This window comes from Phaethon aethereus (genome assembly GCF_964289735.1).
Source record: "Phaethon aethereus genome assembly, chromosome: 5".
NCBI lineage: Eukaryota > Metazoa > Chordata > Aves > Phaethontiformes > Phaethontidae > Phaethon > Phaethon aethereus.
The window spans coordinates 41744641-41763277 of record NC_138579.1 but is presented as its reverse complement, the minus strand read 5'-3'; the positions used below and the strand labels follow the sequence as shown (position 1 = coordinate 41763277).

At 35.6% G+C, this 18637-nt stretch overlaps 1 protein-coding gene across 1 annotated transcript in view; it reads right to left on the bottom strand.

Annotated features, from left to right (window-relative positions):
* Window positions 1-18637, bottom strand: part of UBR1 (ubiquitin protein ligase E3 component n-recognin 1) — a 73195-nt gene that overhangs the window by 12930 nt on the left and 41628 nt on the right. Inside the window, exons 26-35 of the mRNA XM_082000743.1 lie at window positions 18384-18483; window positions 15708-15817; window positions 14287-14376; window positions 12531-12718; window positions 11203-11408; window positions 7708-7801; window positions 5140-5292; window positions 4584-4681; window positions 3819-3912; window positions 2342-2490 (exon numbers count right to left, since the gene is read on the bottom strand). Coding sequence (XP_081856869.1) covers window positions 2342-2490; window positions 3819-3912; window positions 4584-4681; window positions 5140-5292; window positions 7708-7801; window positions 11203-11408; window positions 12531-12718; window positions 14287-14376; window positions 15708-15817; window positions 18384-18483 — 1282 coding nt within the window. The remainder of the gene's footprint in view (window positions 1-2341; window positions 2491-3818; window positions 3913-4583; window positions 4682-5139; window positions 5293-7707; window positions 7802-11202; window positions 11409-12530; window positions 12719-14286; window positions 14377-15707; window positions 15818-18383; window positions 18484-18637) is intronic.

Genomic DNA, 18637 nt, shown 5'->3' with positions numbered 1-18637 from the left:
ATATTTTGAAAACAAAACGCCCAAGCTGGAATACAATTCAGCTTTCTTCCCTGAGCACATTGGAACTGAAGTGATAATAAAGAGAAAATAAGCCAATAAAAATAAGAAAGCAAATTAACTCAATTGAGTAAAAAGGTATTAATTCAAATGCGTTTATGCTCTAGTCACTTTTCAGAGATGAATCAGTAAACTTCAAGATCTTGGAATTATTTTGGGTTTTTTTGGTAGGCGTTTTTTGGTTGGGAGGTTTTTGATTGTTTTGCTGGTGTTTTTTTGTTGTTGTTTTTAACCACCCGTAACAAAAAATGAAAGTGTTTTAACATAGCACTTCCATGTATCAGTTTAACACACAACATGGGGAGGTACTGAAGAAACATGGGAAAAACCAGATTTGTATTTTTGTAAGTGTCTAGCTTTAGGCAATAAAAGCAAATCACATCCCTTGGGTCAATGATACTTTGAACTTCCTCTAGAGTCTCCACTAATATAAGTAGCTAAGGTTCCTTGTCTAGGCAGCTTGGCTACATGCCCATTTAATGGTTTTAATAATGCACCCTATGACTAGATTCAAAACCAGTATACTAGAAGCTACGTAGGCAGTTTTGCTTTACTATTTCATGGAAGCCTGCTCTATTTGCAAACAAAAATGAATCCAAGGAAGTGGTGTGGCCTAGGATAGGTCAGACTGTCACACTGGTCCCTCTGATTTTATAATCTTAGCCTGGTAAGGCATCTGAATTTTCGGCTTCTGACATATGCCTTCGATATGACATATAGCATACTTGGAAAATTGTATTTATCATATTTATTGAGATCTACAATTACATTCTGAATTCCTTCAGCATGCATTTCAGATTTATCTCTTGCCTCTCCTCCTGCTTGGAAGCCACTACAGATTTATCTAGAGCTTCATGTTTATTACACAAACTTCCTTATGTATATAGCACAGAAATTAAATGAGACTAACTGCTAAACAGGTACATTATCCAAAAACCTGCACTAATTTTTACGGTCATTATTTTGACTTCTCTCTTCAAGCCAGAGAATCTTTGGGTTTTGGGGTTTTTTTGTTTTCCTCCTACAAGGTATCTGCTTAGCATTTTCAGAACACAAAAGACCATATTTCTTCTAAGAAATCCATAAGAATTTTTGGGGAATAGAGACAAAAAGAAATAATGAGAGAGGGAGTACTAATTCATCGCTGTTGGATATTTAGCTGTATAGGAGATGCCTACAGGTTAACAATCTTTGGCAGCCTCAAGATATTATTTGAACATGCTTAAAGTTACAGTTAGTAACATGGAACCTGGTCACTGCCTGCTCTCTCAGATTAAACTCATCAATGCTGGCATTCATTGTACTCAACAACTTCTTTGCCTCAGTCTTGAAGGGACTGAGAGCAGCCCTGCCGAGAAGGACTTGGGGGTGTTGGTGGATGAAAAGCTGGACATGAGCCAACAATGTGCACTCACAGCCCAGAAGGCCAACCGTATCCTGGGCTGCATCAAAGGAAGCATGGCCAGCAAGTTGAGGGAGGTGATTCTGCCCTTCTACTCCGCTCTGGTGAGACCCCACCTGGAGTCCTGCATCCAGCTCTAGGAGCCCTCAGCACAGGAAAGACATGGACCTGTTGGAGCGGGTCCAGAGGAGGGCCACAAAAATGATCAGAGGGATGGAGCACCTCTCCTAGGAGGACAGGCTGGGAGAGTTGGGGCTGTTCAGCCTGGAGAAGAGAAGGCTCTGGGGAGACCTTATTGCAGCCTTCCAGTACTTGAAGGGGGCCTATAAGAAAGATGGGGACAGACTTTTTAGCAGGACCTGTTGTGATAGGACAAGGAGTAATGGTTTTAAACTAAAAGAGGGCAGATTTTGACTAGATCTAAGGAAGAAATTTTTCACAATGAGGGTAGTAAAACACTAGCAGAGGTTGCGTAGAGAGGTAGTAGATGCCCCATCCCTGGAAACATTGCAGGTCAGGTTGGACAGGGCTCTGAGTACCCTGGTCTAGTTGAAGATGTCCCTGCTCATTGCAGGGGGTTTGGACAAGATGACCTTAAAAGGTCCCTTCCAACTCAAGCTATTCTACAACTTTATGATTCCATACCTGATTTTATAAATTACCATCTAACAAAAACATCCTATCATTTATATTGGATCATAGATTATCATTCTATTATTACATATGTGGTTACATACAATACACATTGTTATACTATTACATATTGCTCTTATTTATGTAGAACTATTATTATTTATACAATCAGATTGCATACAATTATACAATCAAACAACTGTAAGATTTTCAAGTCATGAGAAGGAATAAAGTCAAATTCTGCTTTACCTATACACTGGATGGTAAAAGCACATGTGCTCCAGGTCATCATAGGAATCCGGTAATCAGCTTCATTTGGAGCGACTTTTAGCCCAACTCTATAAATGGTGGTGGCAAAGAGAATAAGCATCTCCTTGATACTGCTTGAGTATTTGGCTCTGCAAAAGTAAGCCAAGATAATTTCAGTCTGAATTATTAACAGTGCTTATTACTTACTGGTCAATCAATCACTAATAAAGCCTAAGATAATTAAGAAAGAATTCTCAAATACAAAGGGCCTTTTTCTGTACAGAGGAGAAAAAAATTACTAGTTTCCAGAAGTAAACAAGTACCTTGACATAACAGGCTTTACAAATTGAGAGAGTAAGAGCTGCCAGGCTGGAAGGAATCTATTTCTGTAGACTGCGTTATAATTCACACTCAAAAAAATTCAAACATTTAAATCAAAGTAAAATACAATTTTAAAAAAATGTAAGCAAGTGTTAATTATAAGTGCTGGAATGAAAATATATCGCATCTCATAAGGCACTAAAAATTGAGAGAAAGACATTTCCAATGTGTTTTAAAACACATTTTTTAGCATTTAAGCTCCTTTCAACTGATACCAGGTTAGTTTATGTAAGTGCAGGTATATGCAGAAAAGTGCCTAAGCAAACACACATACAGTTTTAATGGCTTGTGTTTTTTCAAAGTCATACACAGAACTTCATAACAGAAATATATGACATTCATATTAATTCTCCAAATCTCTACAGCCAAAACAATTGTACCATGAAGTTTGGGGTTTAGCCAATTTCATACTAAACACCACATTGTTTAAGTGCAAGCTATAGAATCTTTCCCATGGAGATCAGTTATCAATGATGAATTTGATTCAACTTTCTGACAACATTTTTACAAATAGCAGATATGTATAATTACTTTGCATAACTATGATGTCAGTCAGAAGTAGTGAAAGTAGAGTACTTATAGCATGATCTAAAAAGCAGACAGACAGCTGAGTACACTTGAAAAGTATCTATTTGTTCATCCTGTTTTAGTGGGAGAGCATTTTTGCCCACTGGAATAGAAAATGACAACACAGCCCTATTCCTCTGAGTCATCTATATTACATTATTGCATCTAAACCCAAGTGAAATCTATCCCTGAAACAGGCATATAGCAGGAAAATTTAGGCAGACAGACATTAAATAACTTGCCTAGAGGCACAGGAAGTGACCCAAATCATTAGAATCATGGATGAGAAGATTCTAGACTCCTAGCTTTGTACCAGAACACAAGAACTACCAGACTGTATTTGACCAAGAGATCGACCTAGCTCTGTATAGAACTGAGATTCAGTGAATGCTTAAAGGAAAGGTACAAGTAAGCCCATATTCAGAGCAAACAAATCATATGTCTTTCCTTCAATACAAATCCTGAAGTATACCTAGGTTATTTTAGGGACAATTAACATAAAGCAGAGAGCACTTCCAGTAACACTTACGAGGATTGAACTCCAAAACTAAGAATGGAATGGAATTCCAAAGCAGAGTTCCCAATTCCCTTGTTGGCGAAAGCGGGAAGATTTTGTTTCTCTCCTTCCAGGCAGGGGAAGAAAAAAACAACAACAAAAAAATAGATCCACATTAAAGCCCAAAGAATTTATTACAGCTTTTACAGCAGTCTAACAGAAGGGAGACTTATTTTTATTTTAAACCGGTTTGAAAATAATTGTAAAACAGACCTCACCAGCCAGACTGTCTTCTAACCCTGCCCCTTAAGTAACACTTTCTTCCATTCCCAGAAACATGAGGATTAAAAGTAGTGCTTTGCTGGTGAGGAAAAAGAATTTTCCTGCATTATAAGAGTGCAAGGAATATGCTGATTGTGTGTACCTTCTATTTTGTGAACACTCATACATGTTTTCATTTTGGCCCTTGTAATTTAATTTTTCTTTTTACTACATAACAGTCAATACAAAAGGTGAATTAACGCTGTTAGTTGGCGGCTATCCTCCCCAAGTGTAAGTAATTTTCTTCTACAGGGAAGACGGAAAGAATTTAACAGAAACCAGAAAATTGGTGAGGGCACAGTGAAATCAAGACATCAGCTCAGAAAGGGCCACAACTTTATCCCTAACTTTATTTGATACTGTCTTGATTGATAGCAAAATGTATTCTTTATTTGAAGTTTTCTGTTGGTATTAGTTAAAACATGTACTGGCATTTTAGATATCCCACAGAATAGCTTCAAAATTAAGATAACACACCTTTAGCATTTTTCATGCTGTAGCCTGATATCCTGACTACGATAATCTCCAGCCACCTAGCCAGGGACAGAATTTGAGCTACTGCCTCTGCATCCTCACTGAAAACAGAAATAGAAAGCAGTTTTTACTTTAACACTTAAAGAATCACCTTATTTTTAAAAACAAAGGACACATCTGGAGCAAAACGCATTAACACAGTATTTGCACAGTTTTGCTGGCTTTGTAAATTTTGAGCAAACAGTACAAAATGAAGTGTTAAGCTAAATACTAGATCTAGGTACTTTCTCATTTGATACCAGCTCAAAAAAATAGCCAATCCAAAAATGCTTTTTTAAAGGGAAAAAAAAAAAATTGACTGCCAAAGCAGTGTATTTGTCTGAATAGTCAATAAGGAGATATGCAGTCTTTTATACAGATTAGGAAGGTCAGCCCAAGTTTTCCTTCCAAAAATTTGGAAGGCCAACCAGCCCCAGTAGTTTTTACTTTTTTTTTTTTTATTAAATTTAACTAATTTAAATTTTAATTTTAAAAAAAATTAATCAATCTGGTAATTCACCTGTTTATTTTTTGAGGCTGCAATGGAACAATAGGAATCACAGTATTGCACAGAGATTTGCAAAGTGGACAAAGATACTCTCCATTCTCCAAGTCAAATATCTGTTCAACATGCAAACGTTGTCGAAAGTTCAGCTGCATGGCTTCAAAGTACCTACAACATTGAAAAGGAAGTTACTAGAAAGTACAATGTGGCTCAAATGTGACATGAAAACAAATGTTCAAGTAATTAAAAGTGTTATTATCTAGCAAATACCTATCAAAGTATGAACAAACAAGCCTTCTCCTTTGATTCATAACTCTTTCACATGCTTGGATGTGAAAATAAAATAAAACCTTTGAGCATATAGATGAACTTATGCAAAAATGCATGGTATACCACTCATGCAAAAATGATGGCAACTTTTCTTTGCTTTTAAGATAATTTTAAATTTAATTAACATTTTCACAGACAAGCAGCCCTTAAATTTTTTACTCTTCTCTCACATCTTCAACACAATGAAACATTGTATCTAATATCTCTCATATGCAACTCATTACAGTAAGTTTGAAACAGGGATTGTACATATTTATTTAATTTTAGGAAAAAATACCATTAACGTGTCATGAATGAATAATCACAGTCATTGCTATTGATGGCAATGACAGCCTCGTGACTAGACAATGAAACTGTAGCCTTCTTTTAACAGGAAGAAAGGATAATTTATATAATAATATCACACTTGGGCTATTTTAAACTCCAACAGAAACTAAGAAATAACTGTGATCTTTTTACAGGTTTCATTATAATTTGTCCCCCTTAGTGGATGCACTATGCCTTCAAATTTCATTAATGTCTCAGTGATATTATTAGGAACAAAAAGATCAAACATTCAAATCTTCTTGCCTGGATACAAGCAGCTAAATTCAGTACTAACGTTCAGACTGGGTATGTAGGATCTTAAAGACAGATATGAAATTATTTAACTTCCACATTAGGGAAATAACTAGATTTTTTTCCCCCCACTTTAAATCATACAGCTTAACAGAAAAAAAAAAAATCCCATTTATGTAATAAGAGAAAGTGTGCGTGCAGGGGCATCTGCAGAGGTTCTAATGATTACAGAATATTTAGGAAAGTATTCTGTTACAATAAACAAAACCATACATTTTTTTCCCACATTCAAACAACTATGTTTTTGCAGGGGACTCCTCTTCCTCATACATGGCAACTACAAAGATATTCATTCATTTGAACTCGTACTGTTTTAGAGAGTATTTTGTAGCATTTTCAAGCTGCACAGATACTCTAGAAACATGTGGCAGGCATCATTTGGAGGAATATTAGTAAGTTAGAATGTCTGTTATGTAATAAATAAAAGACTATACTCAAACCTTCTGTGCCATCCCATATGAGAAGAGCCTGTTGTCCATTTTAATCCCATTTACCCATAGAGCAAGTCATCTTTTCTTAAAAAGAGCAAGGAACTGAGCTCCAGTGTTGCACTACTTAAATCTACGCAGATGTAGATGGATCTGCCAAGAGCAGATGTATTATACTCAAGGAACATACTTCCGTATCATTTTAAGTGTGTGCACCTGTTTATTCTGTACTGATGTTTCATTGTTAAAAAATACATATAAAAAAGTAAACGATAAGCACGAGAAGTTTAGTCAGATTTTTTTAAAGAAAAATGGCACAAGTACAAACAACAAACTTCAAGCGTTTGTTTGTATCATACAAAAAGTAGCTTGCAATTGCATGACCCAACTCTCTTTAGCTGTTGATAATACTTCAGTGTGGTTATTTCTATTATTATTTCACACTATTAGACTTGCCAGACCTATGCAGAGTCAAATGCTGAGAGCATTAGTTTTGCTCTCTTAATCCTACAAATATAGCTGCAGCCAGGCTGACTGTATTCTGCAAGCTAAGTAACTTGGTCTTTTAATATTTCAGGTTGCATTATAATCCAACACACCTGGTCTAAATTGTGGGTTCCTCCAAACAATAGAAAACTAGTAAAGTTTTTAAGCATTGTACCTATTCCTCCCTCTTACTTATTGAGAGTTTGTGCACCAATACAGGATGGGTGGAGAGGAAATATTGGTAAATTTAACCATTCATATTCTATCCTAAATGCCAGATTCTCATCTAAAGACTCATTGGAATAAGTCAGCTTCATCCTTTAAGTACTGTCCTGGTGACAGAGTTAAAGTACTGTTGCTATAAAACACTCACCTGGAAGATTCCTATTGGTTCTCACAGGACTGCTAAAAAGAAACCTACTAGATATGGTTTCTTACTCTTGACCAATCTAACCCCATTGGTTTTATTTGCATAAATTAGTAACTCCTTAGAGATTCTTCTTTGGGTCATAGAAGGCACTAAAAACTTTTGATGATAATTTTCTTCATTAGGTCAAAACGTCCCTTGTGCCATATTTCATTTTTAGATAAGTACAAATAGTTTTGGCTCTTTAATAAAATATCCACTTACTGTACTGTGTTTTCAGTGTACGCTTAGATGTTCTGGAAAATAGATTAATAAAAAAACAAACATAAAAAGGCTGCAAAGACACATCCTTACTTCTGCCAGCAGGCTGCATGCATCACATGACCACAGCTTCCTGTGTGGGTCCCACAGGGTAAGTCAGGGTGCATGAAGAGAGGATCTAGCGTATCTAGAAAGACACAGCAGAAAGAAATTGTTGAAACAACAGTAACATAATTTCCCATCAGTAAGAACAGAAACAAACAACAGTATACTCGGAACACAAGCCTTCAGATTTTATTTTCTCACAGTCACATTAAAATCTCATTTAGCTAGCTTTTCCAGACCAATACTCCAGCAAAGTAATCACAAGCAGAGCCCACTTAAACTACTGAAGGCTTTCCAGTAATTTCAAAGAAAAAGATGACAAAATCCAAAAGCAATAGTAAATTGTTTTTTTTTTAAAAAAAAAAAAAAAAAAGGTACTCCAGTACTGGAATAGCTCTGTGGTTGGATTCACTATCACTGAAGTTTTTAATGTATTTGTTACTGTGGTCTTAAATGAAAGGAAATCAAACTGCTAAGGACAAGAAAGATTAGGCATTTCTCCAACTAATCCCATATGTTTTCAAACCACTGACACCAACAGCACTGCTGAATAACAAAGTCAAGTCTATGTCTTATTAATCTTGCATAATTCTTAACAGCAAAAACGTTATGAGAAAGTAACGGTGTCTTTGTGCTGCATATGCATTCAAAGTGAGATTCCATTTTCCCCTTAAAGATATCTAAGTAATACTAAGCTGAACAACAGCAGTCCTTCAAATCTCATCTAGTGGACTGTTTATGATTGTGAACAGATACACTTGAGTGTGACAAAATGAAAAAGACAAAGAAAAAAACACAAAAAACCCCCTAGGACAAAAATTGCACTGAAAATATAATTTTATTTGACAGCGGCTGGAGCTGCTCTAAATCAGATGGAGACTGAAATAAGAAAGTGAACTTTAGTATAACACTAATTTGCCACTATCTGCACTTCTGCTGTGGGAACAAGCATTTTTCCACTTATTTAGATCTTCAGTGAAAAAGAGCTCTTACAGGCCTTCTTCTAACGGATGAGCTGCAGAGGACCATGCAGTAGAGAGTAAGTGCTATAAATAATATCCAGAAGTGGCTTTAGGAAAAGGAACTTCATTCCCTTCTTTTTTCGGTTATTTCAATAGCCCAACATGTCACTACAGAAAGCTTACAAGTGCATCTGACTACAAGAGCGCAGGATTTAATTTGTACTTCAGAGTACCACAGAAGAGAGGAAAAAAAAAAATGGATGCAATTAGTACATGGCCTAGATAAAACTTCTATACAGCTGGCTCAAAATTGCCATTATCGGTGGTTTCACTGTTGGGGAAAAAAAAAAAAAGGTCAAACAGGATTCTGTAGGAGTCTGTCCCGGTTTTAGGACTATTCAGTATTTGTTAGTGACCCAGAGGAGGAAACACAAAACATCTTATCAAGCGAAACAATTCAGTAAAGGTTTGCAAGTATGACAGACTAGGGTAATACCCTGGAGAAATAAGAAACAATGCTGAACTTCCCTTTGCTTTAGAATTCTATCTGATAACAATCAAGAGTGTACTTCTAAACTAAAGCAGGAATAATGAACTGCACAAACACAGAATTTAAAGCTATGTGCTAGACAGCAGTGTCATTAAAAAAAACAGGACATAGGTTTCATTTTGCTTTATGAGCTGACCACAAATCAACAATACCCTGTTATAAAATAGAAAAAAAAGTATTTGAAAATAAGTAGGAATTTAAACTATAAGTTGTAAAACCCTTGCCATGCAAAGGCAACAAACTAGAAAACATTTTGAGAGCACTTGCAGACCTCCAATTTTATTATCTTTCAACACTGCATCCTTATTCCTTATATAGTAGTTGCTTGAATAAGCAGCATTTGAAAAATAATTACTGACTCAGCTTTGTAACAAGATATGGGCAGATACATGGAGAATGTATATTGATTAATAAGTATTTAATAAATAACACAGATAAAAATTAAAATAGCTGTTAAAATAAACATAATTCAATTTACAGGGGAAAAAATGACGACTTTTAACTTTAAATTATTATTTAATATTATAGTGTGCTTGAATCAACCTAGTAGTTCTATGATGAGATTTATATCCACCTTGGGGTGATTTCACCTAAATAACATTTGCCTAGACTGTGTATCAAGTAGAGCAGAGCCAAAAATTCTAATTAACATGAGAATAAATTAGCTTACCTTCTCCTTACCCACAAAACCAGTTATCCTGGTTAAAGGTTTAGGGTGGCTTACTAAGTTCTTGTCTTGACAAATCCATTTTTGACATTTATTACTGCTTTATTGTCTGGCGCTATTTTTATATTGTCTTATAAACTAATAATAGTGACTATGATCCAACATACTTTTGTGCATCCAGGCTGGACAGAATACTCAAATTTTTAGTACTTTCTCATTTCACTTCTGTCTTTTTGGTGGGTTTTTTTTAGACAGTTGTTTGCCCTTCTTAGCCTTCTGAGATCTCAACTATCTCCTATGCATTTTGATAAATAATTAAAGATTATACTGAAGACAATAGTTCTGATAGTACTTTCAATATTACTTTAATAATTGCCAAGGTGAATACACTGAAGGTATCTAGATACTGTTTCAACTTTTCTTATCCTATTCTGGACTGCACTTCTCTCTTGTTAAAACTAATGGCCATCAAGCATCTGATCTTGAATTACTATTAATTTTCTTTTTCAAAAGGCAAAAAAGTCAGTGAGTACTTAAGTTTTCCCTTTTCCTTCTGTTTATTTTCTTTCTTTCCCTTAAGTAACTGACCAAAATCTTTCTCATGTTTAATCAACTGTTACTTACAAAAATATTCTTGTTGGTTCTTGTGTTTTCTGCTACCAACATGCTATTATGCAACTCCAACTCTTGTGTTTGTATTATTCTCTTGTATTCATTTTTTTTTTTCATTCATCAGATGATATCATATGATCCTTGCTTACACTTTTCTATTTTTTTATGCTGCTGTTTTAATTACTTCTTTGACATGGTGGGGGGTGGGGAGTAGGGAACCCAAACCCCACCAAAAAAACCCAATACCAAACAAAAAGTCACAAACCCCAAAAAACAACAGCACACAACCAAAATCTTCTGAGGCTGCCATATTGGCCTCTGATAATGTTCATGTATTTTTTCCATATAGGGAAAGTTTGCTGCTGTACTTGAATAAGTGGATACTGTTAACATTCTTGGATTTTTTCCAGAGTGACCACTCCTATCAAATCTCCAAGTTTCAGAAAAAATCTTCTTGTGAGATTAAAGAATTTTCTGATTTTCCAGGGACAAGTTAAAAAAACCTTCATACACTTCTCATTTTTAAATTTTAAAGAGTAGATTTTAGAACAATTTAAAGACTTTCATTTTCTTTTTATTAAGTAGGTAAGCCATTTAGCAATCTGGTTGAATATAGAAATTAATGAGGTTCAAAGGCTATGAGTTCTAGGTACAGAACTGTTTGCGGTCTAAAAAAAAAAAAAACTGCATACCCCCTGAGAGTTCAAGAATTCTGCTCCTATTCTGAGTTAAGGCAGTTGATTTCTGGACACAGGCAGATAATACCATGGCAGCACTTTCCAACTTTACTTCCTGCTCCTCCTGGCAAAGAATACAGGTCAGAACTTCTTTCTCAGCAACAGATGGACCTCGTTTGGGACCCAAAGCAATTTTGGAGTAATCAATTGCCGAAGACATGCTGTAAGACCATAAGTGACACAGATTACAGAATAATCAGATGGCTTTTTCTAAACAAACTTATTCTTCCAAGCATCTAAAAATGTCATATACTGCTGAGATTTCTGGTTTTATACCAAAGTGCTTTACAAAACCAAATGATGACCAAACAATGAAGAAACACCTCAATCCTCACTAAAATGCAGTATTCTTTAAAACGAGAAAGTAGAAGCCGGCTAACGTAGAATAACACAATGAAATTAATTCAGACAGCTGGAAATTCAGGAAGCCGTATTCAATGTAGATTGGATTAAATATATTTTAATCTTACAAATGCATTAAAATTGTCTCCCATTTTTTAAGACAGTGAAAATGAATGCTACTACCTTAATTCAATGCTTTGTAACACAGTAAGCTTCCTTATTTTTTTTAATATTCCTTATTCCAGAGTTCAACAATGATTTACAGAACACAATGTATTAAAGATCAAAGCACACAACAGTGATCTGTACTTTTTTTTCCTGATTAGTTTTGTACAGCCCTAATTAGACCAAATTATGAGTTGTATTAGGCATACTACATTGCTGAAGCATCTCTAGAACAGGAGAAATCCATACCAACAAAATTATAACCAATAAAAACCAAACATCTTCAGTATGAGATTAGATTTTTAAAACTAACAGAAATATCAGTGACTTAAGCTATAAAAACCGTATTTTCTTCGTTGCAACTTAACCTGAAGGCATGTTGGCTTTCAGATTCTTTCCAAATTAAATACTTAAATTTTCATATAAGGTAGACAGTTACCTCCAAAGTTACAGTGTTGTCAACTCAGCAGCTTTCTGATGACATTTTTTTCAAATGTTAAGCAGAATAAGTATCCACCATTTGAAGAAATAATTTTCTTACTGTTTATCTTATGCTGCTCTACAAAGAGAGTCTACTGTTCTTACATTAGCATACACATGCTAGTTCACATATAATAAAGATGACTTAAAAGTAAATAGAGACACAGGTTTGCTGACTGGGGTGACACAAATCTGTCCCTTGAATATAGTTTCAAAATTTTTATGTAGCGTAATGAACTTACGTAGCAGGTAACGAACGCTTCCCACTAGAACTCTGGATGCCTGTTTTTTCTTACCTTTCTTCCTCCATAACAGTATCTTCTTTCCCCTGTGCTTCCAGTGTGTTTTCGTACAGGAGCTTATGGGTTTCAATGAAATTCCTCTGCAGTGCAGACATCTGGGCCATTATCTTCTGACGGTGCAACCTAGCTGCTTCTGCCTTTCTCTTCCGCTCAGCTTTCTCTTTATCCTGAGTGCTCTGTGTCTTACAATAAAAGAGAATAAAGAAATCACAGGTAACAGAGAACATAAAAAAAATGAGAACTATATGCATTCTTAACAACTGACATCAAGTTCCTTAACTGACAACACTTTAATGATTAAAAAAAAAAAGTTATCTGAAAAATGTAAAACTTAAACATTGACTATGTTCATTAACCTAGTCAGAAGAAAGATTCTGAGGGGTCCATAAGAGGTAACTAGTACAATCCCTTGCCCAAAGCCAGGATCAATAATACCTGACCCATTTTGATTAGGTGCTTGTCTGTTCATAAGAAACTTCAGTTAGCTGCACATCACAAGCCTTCTCCAGCACTTTGTTGTTCTCCCCATAAGCAAAATCCTACTGAGTATTCTGTAACTCCTTCACAGGAATTTAAGAAAATTTTATCTTGAACTATCTATGGACAACATTGTTCTTACATTTTTGTGGCAGCATTTTATGCATCTGAGGATTGTATTTTCCCCTATTCTTCTTTATTGTAGACTGGAAAACTGTTCCTCTTCCAGTATTTCCCCATCTATCGTATTTTCAAAAAACTATAAATGAAGTGTTTATATGCTTTGGAAACACTGAATTAAAACACACAGGTAGACTCAGTTAAAACATATAGAACCTAATTCCCCTTATTCAATTCCTTACGGCACAAATTCAACATTTTACATATTGCTTCCATTCACGATACCGTTACTTTTTGAGGAAATGAAACAACAACAAATTGCTCCACAAGTAGTGGAACCGACTAATTTCTTACTGACTTTTATATTTTGTTCCCTTACCTTACCAGATATCATATGCCACCATTCTCAAAAAAGAAACATAGCATATGCTATGATAAGTTTAGACCTATGTGTGCGATGACTAGCCAAGAGATTGTTTGGCAACAAGCTGTTGCCAAACAGAATGTGTAAGAGCAAACTGGCCTGTCTTTGCACACTATCTAAGGCTAATCGGATTCTTTTTTTCTATTCAACTGACAATTTAAAAAACCACCTCATGGGACTCCAGTAATCTTTGAAATCTGCATTTCACTGTGTCATTTGACCACTGGATTCAAAAGTTATTTTGAGAGAAGGGGGTAGATACTGATACACAGACAGAATAGTCACCTAAGCCTGATGTCTTTATACAATCAAGGCAAAGCTGATTAACCTCTTAGTAGGTCATGTAAATTACAAAACATTATTTTAAGTGGATTTGTACTTCTAATTATTGTAGAATGACAACATAATAGAAAAGGTGATCAAATCATAAAGATAAAACAAGGAGAAATGAACACAAATTACTTCCTTCCCCCTCACCGCCCCCCCGTTTCATTTGACTTGTAAGTACAACCAAAACCACATTAGCTGCTTATAATTTCATGAAACATGTTTAGCATACATTTATTAAAAATATTAATCTTGGAACCTAAATCCTATTTGTAAGCAATATATCAGAAATTAATATTTAATTATCATTTTCGGTCACAATAAATTTCGGTACCTTTTTGAAAACAACCATTCAAAACATTAAATATAAGGCTTCCATCAAACTTTTTAAAAAATTATTACCTCATCACTTTTTGTAGTTTCTGACCCTGATGTAGCTGCTACTGTTGTCAGACTTGATTTTTCTCTCAATCTTTTCACTGTATCAAACATCTAGGAATAGAGACTTAGATGTTAAAAATAAAATGCAACTTGGCTTTTAACACAACATAGACAGGATTAAACCTCTTGATATTTAGTTTCACATTATTTTCAGATTTTCAAATGGATGAAGCCAACTGCCATACTTCTAAATAACAAAAACATCTAACTGACTGTATGTGCACTCCTATAACACTGCTGTGTCTGTATCCTGAATCTGATGAGCACTGCTCAGTATGAAGGCAAGTAAAATTCTTCCAAATTTTCCAGTCTTCCAGCACTAATACTGCTAAGCAGCTAAAGCATCTGTACATCAGAAGAATGAACAGAGACTGCTAGCTTATTTCAAGTAGGTAAGATGTGGATCATCCCATGGCAATAGTCACCGAAATCATGCAAAAACCTATACATCCGGAACAGAAAGCTTTCCAGTATATGCCCAATTTAGTTCAGACTGAGCCTTCAATTTTCATGTACTATTTTCCCCAGCTATCTTTAATAAGCATCTTGATGTTTTGATAATATTAAATATTCTATGTTTACTATGCATCTCATTAAAAAGTTAAATACACTTTTTATACTACATTTTTACTTTTGCCCTTAGAATTTTAGAAGAATAGCTTCTCAAAAAAAATCTTTCAAACCTGTCTCCCTAGTTTACCAGGATAATCCAATTTTAGTAGATCAGGATCGTTTTGGAATCCTACTATGGATTCTTACCCTCTTTTCCAATAGCACTGTCTTCTACGTTTGCCACCTAAAACAATAAGCCCAAAATGGAACAGGACAGTAGTACTCCTGCTAAGTCGACGCAGCAGCCTCCCATGTTACAGGAGGTGTCACAGCTCTAGAAGTTTTCCCCATCTCTTACTGGTTAAGGGCAGGGAGTTGTATAGAAAAATTCCACAGGTCAAATGTACAGTGTAGCCATTAGTCAGATCCGAATTACTCAAGTCTTAATACAAGCAGCCTCTAAAATATTTTCCCAGTTAATAACTTTTGCTCATCACTTGTTGTTATTTTGCAACAGAAACAAAAAGAATAAAGTTTATGTATAAAAATGTCATTAATGGAATCAGTTACTTAAGCAAAAAAGGACCAAATATTTGAAAGTAGAAACAGCAAGTACAATGACTTGTGTCAAGACAGTATACGACAGTATTCAAGAACCTCATCTCGTCAGGGGGTGTGGAGGGGGGTGGGGGAAAAATGTTCCAACAGATTAAGTTTCTCAAAAATCATTACAGCTGTAAACACAGAGTTATATGTAGGAATCATAACATCTTTCATAAACGCTTTCTAAACTACTAAAATCAGATCACACTTATCTGTCCCTTGTGTACCTGCAGTATCCAATTAACTGTGTCCTTCTGTGCCTCTAACTGAGGAACTTTCTTTAATTTTTCCAGAAGCATGAACACGTTCACAGCATTCAGGGCCGAGCTTCCCATTCCTTTACAAAGGAGAGAAAAACAGAAAAGCATAGGTCTTCAGGGGAAAAAACAACCTCAACATTTGAATGTATTTACAACTATGGACATACCTTAAAATATTGCTAATTATATAACACCCATATATATGAATACAACCTGTGTAGTTACATTTCTGTTTTAATTTGATCTGTTTATTCCCGTTAAATGTAGTATAATCTCTCCCCCTTTTAGATCAATAATTTTTGCTGCTTCCAAGAGTAGAAGTACAGAGAAAAACATTGCCTTTTGCTTCAAGGAGGAGCAGTAAAGCTCTTCTAGCTTATGTAAGTTTGTTAACAGCCCAGTGTGCACAAGTTTATTTCCATCACAAAAACTATTTTATTACAGTAAGTATTTGCTTCCTCATGCGTTGGTAACAGCTCATAAGATTTTAGGCCATTCTCTAACACAAGCATGCTTTAAAATTGAGACCATTCTCTTCAATTGTATTCTTCTGCAGCACTTCCCATTTGAAATTAATTTGCACATTTTTAGAAGCGAGACAATGTTACCAAAAAATTCTTTATTTTTTTAAAAATCACTTCAATAAAAGTTTTCTTATAAAAATACTATTTTTGTATCCCTTATGTATAAGCGGGCCTTTGGTTTTTCTGGTTACGCAAAACTAAAGCTGGCAAAGAATTCTCTGTTGTCTCAATTTTAGTGTATTCCTATAGTTGACATGAAGCTTCTTAAACATAAGTATATGTTCAGTGTGATGATAATACTTCTCCTTGATCAACAATAAGAAAAAATTTAAAACTAACAAACTCAGTGACACCTCTTTACACAACATTTTTGAAAAACTAAATAAAGGCAGTTGAGCAGCTTTATGTGTGTGTTTATTTATTTAGGAGGTACTTAAAAGACATGTAGATGTGGTGCTTAGGGACATGGCTTAGTGGTGGACTTCATGGTGGAACTTGACTATCTTAAAGGTCTTTTCCAACCTAAATGATTCTATGATTTTATGATTTTACTTCACAGTCCTTACCTCTGTTTTGTCTCTCAGGTGACAATTATGTTTAACCCGATAATGGAAATTTTTTTAGTTTATTCTTATACAGTAAAGGAGAAACTCTAGGTAATATGAAAGATTATTTAGGAAATGTGTATTCCAACTCCCACTCACAAGTCATGAATGTAAGATTAGGAAGTGCTCTGTAGAAATTTGGAAAAGTAAAGAAAAAGAAAAAAAGCACACTTCATAGCCACTAAGTTTTGCTTCTATTATTACTACCTGACCTGGTTCCCACTGGGACAGAGTTAATTTTCTTCCTGACAGCTAGTATAGTGCTGTGATTTGGATTTGGGATGAAAATAATGTTGATATACTGATGTTTTTATTTGCTGCTAAGCAGTCAAGATCCATTCAGCTTCTCATGCTGGCCAGCTAGCAAGAAGGCTGGGGGGTATATGGGAAGCTGGGAGGGGACACAGCTGGGACAGCTGACCTCAACTGCCCAAAGGGATATTCCATACCATAAGACATCATGCTCAGTATATAAAGCTGGCTGCAGAAGAAGGAGGGGGGGATATTCAGAGGGATGGCATTTGTCTTCCCAAGGAACTGTTAGGTGTGATGGAGCCCTGCTTTCCTGGAGATGGCTGCCTGCCAATGGGATGTACTGAATGAATTCCTTGTTTTGGTTTGCTTGTGTGAACAGCTTTTGCTTACCTGTTGAACTGTCTTTATCTAAACCCACGAGTTTTCTGCCCTTTACTCTTCCAATTCTCTACTCCATCCCACCAGAGGGGAATGGTAGAGCAGTTGCGTGGTACTTAGTTGCCAGCTGGGGTTAAACCACAACAGTTCTTTTTGGCACCCAATGTGGGGCTCAAAGGATTTGAAATAGCAGCAGGTTTGATTGGAATGTGCTAGGTGGAATTTATAGCTGTTATTGCTGTTTAGCTATTAATTGGCAGTCTCCTGTGCTTGCCATGGGGCTTGCTTGCCTTACTGTACATTCGAGTCTAGTGCTCATTAGTGGCTGCTTTTTGCTTTTGCTGCTTGCTGCACTGCTGGGCCTGGGAACATTTTGGTAACAGCAAAGGTGATGCGCCTGGGCTGGCAGATGGCCAGGGCATCACTGCTGTTTCTGTGCTGCTGAAACCAGGACACTCCATAATAAATGTCCTAACTTGCAGGTAAATCAATAATTGTACAGTTCAGGAGCACAAAAGATGGAGACAGTTCACTTTATTCTACTGTCATTTTTCAAGGAGTTCTTAGCTTCCATTTCGATAATGTTCTTGCAAACGAAGAACCATTTTCAGTTAACTAACACTAGTATTACTTTTCCATTTCTTTCCCAGGAAGAGAAGCACATCTCCTCTTCAACATATCAACTGGGAACAAAAGGAAGCTAGTCCAAACCTGATTTCTTGTTTATTTGTTTTTTAAAAATTTAGCACGTTTTAATTCTATAGCAAAAAGTAAATCCTTTCTGACTAAAATCACTGACTACTTTCTTCTAGTTTATTTTTGTCCTTACAAAATCAAGTTAGCCTAATTTACTCTGCCCTTTTAAAGAAAATGAAACATACGTGTTGCTTTGTGATAAAAATCAAAGGTTACTTCTTCTTCTGGAGACTTCTGTAACTGCTGCTTCTCTTCTAGTAACCCTAATGAAAGGAGATGAAGCACCTAAAAAAAAAAGAAAAATAGTAAATCTCATTCACTGTTAGAATGGAAAACTTGCATAGGAAATAAGGATGTTTAATATAGTCCTGTGCTATATGCTGATTATATCCATGATAAAACACAGAAATGAGAAAAAGTGCAGGGATCGGACATGGAA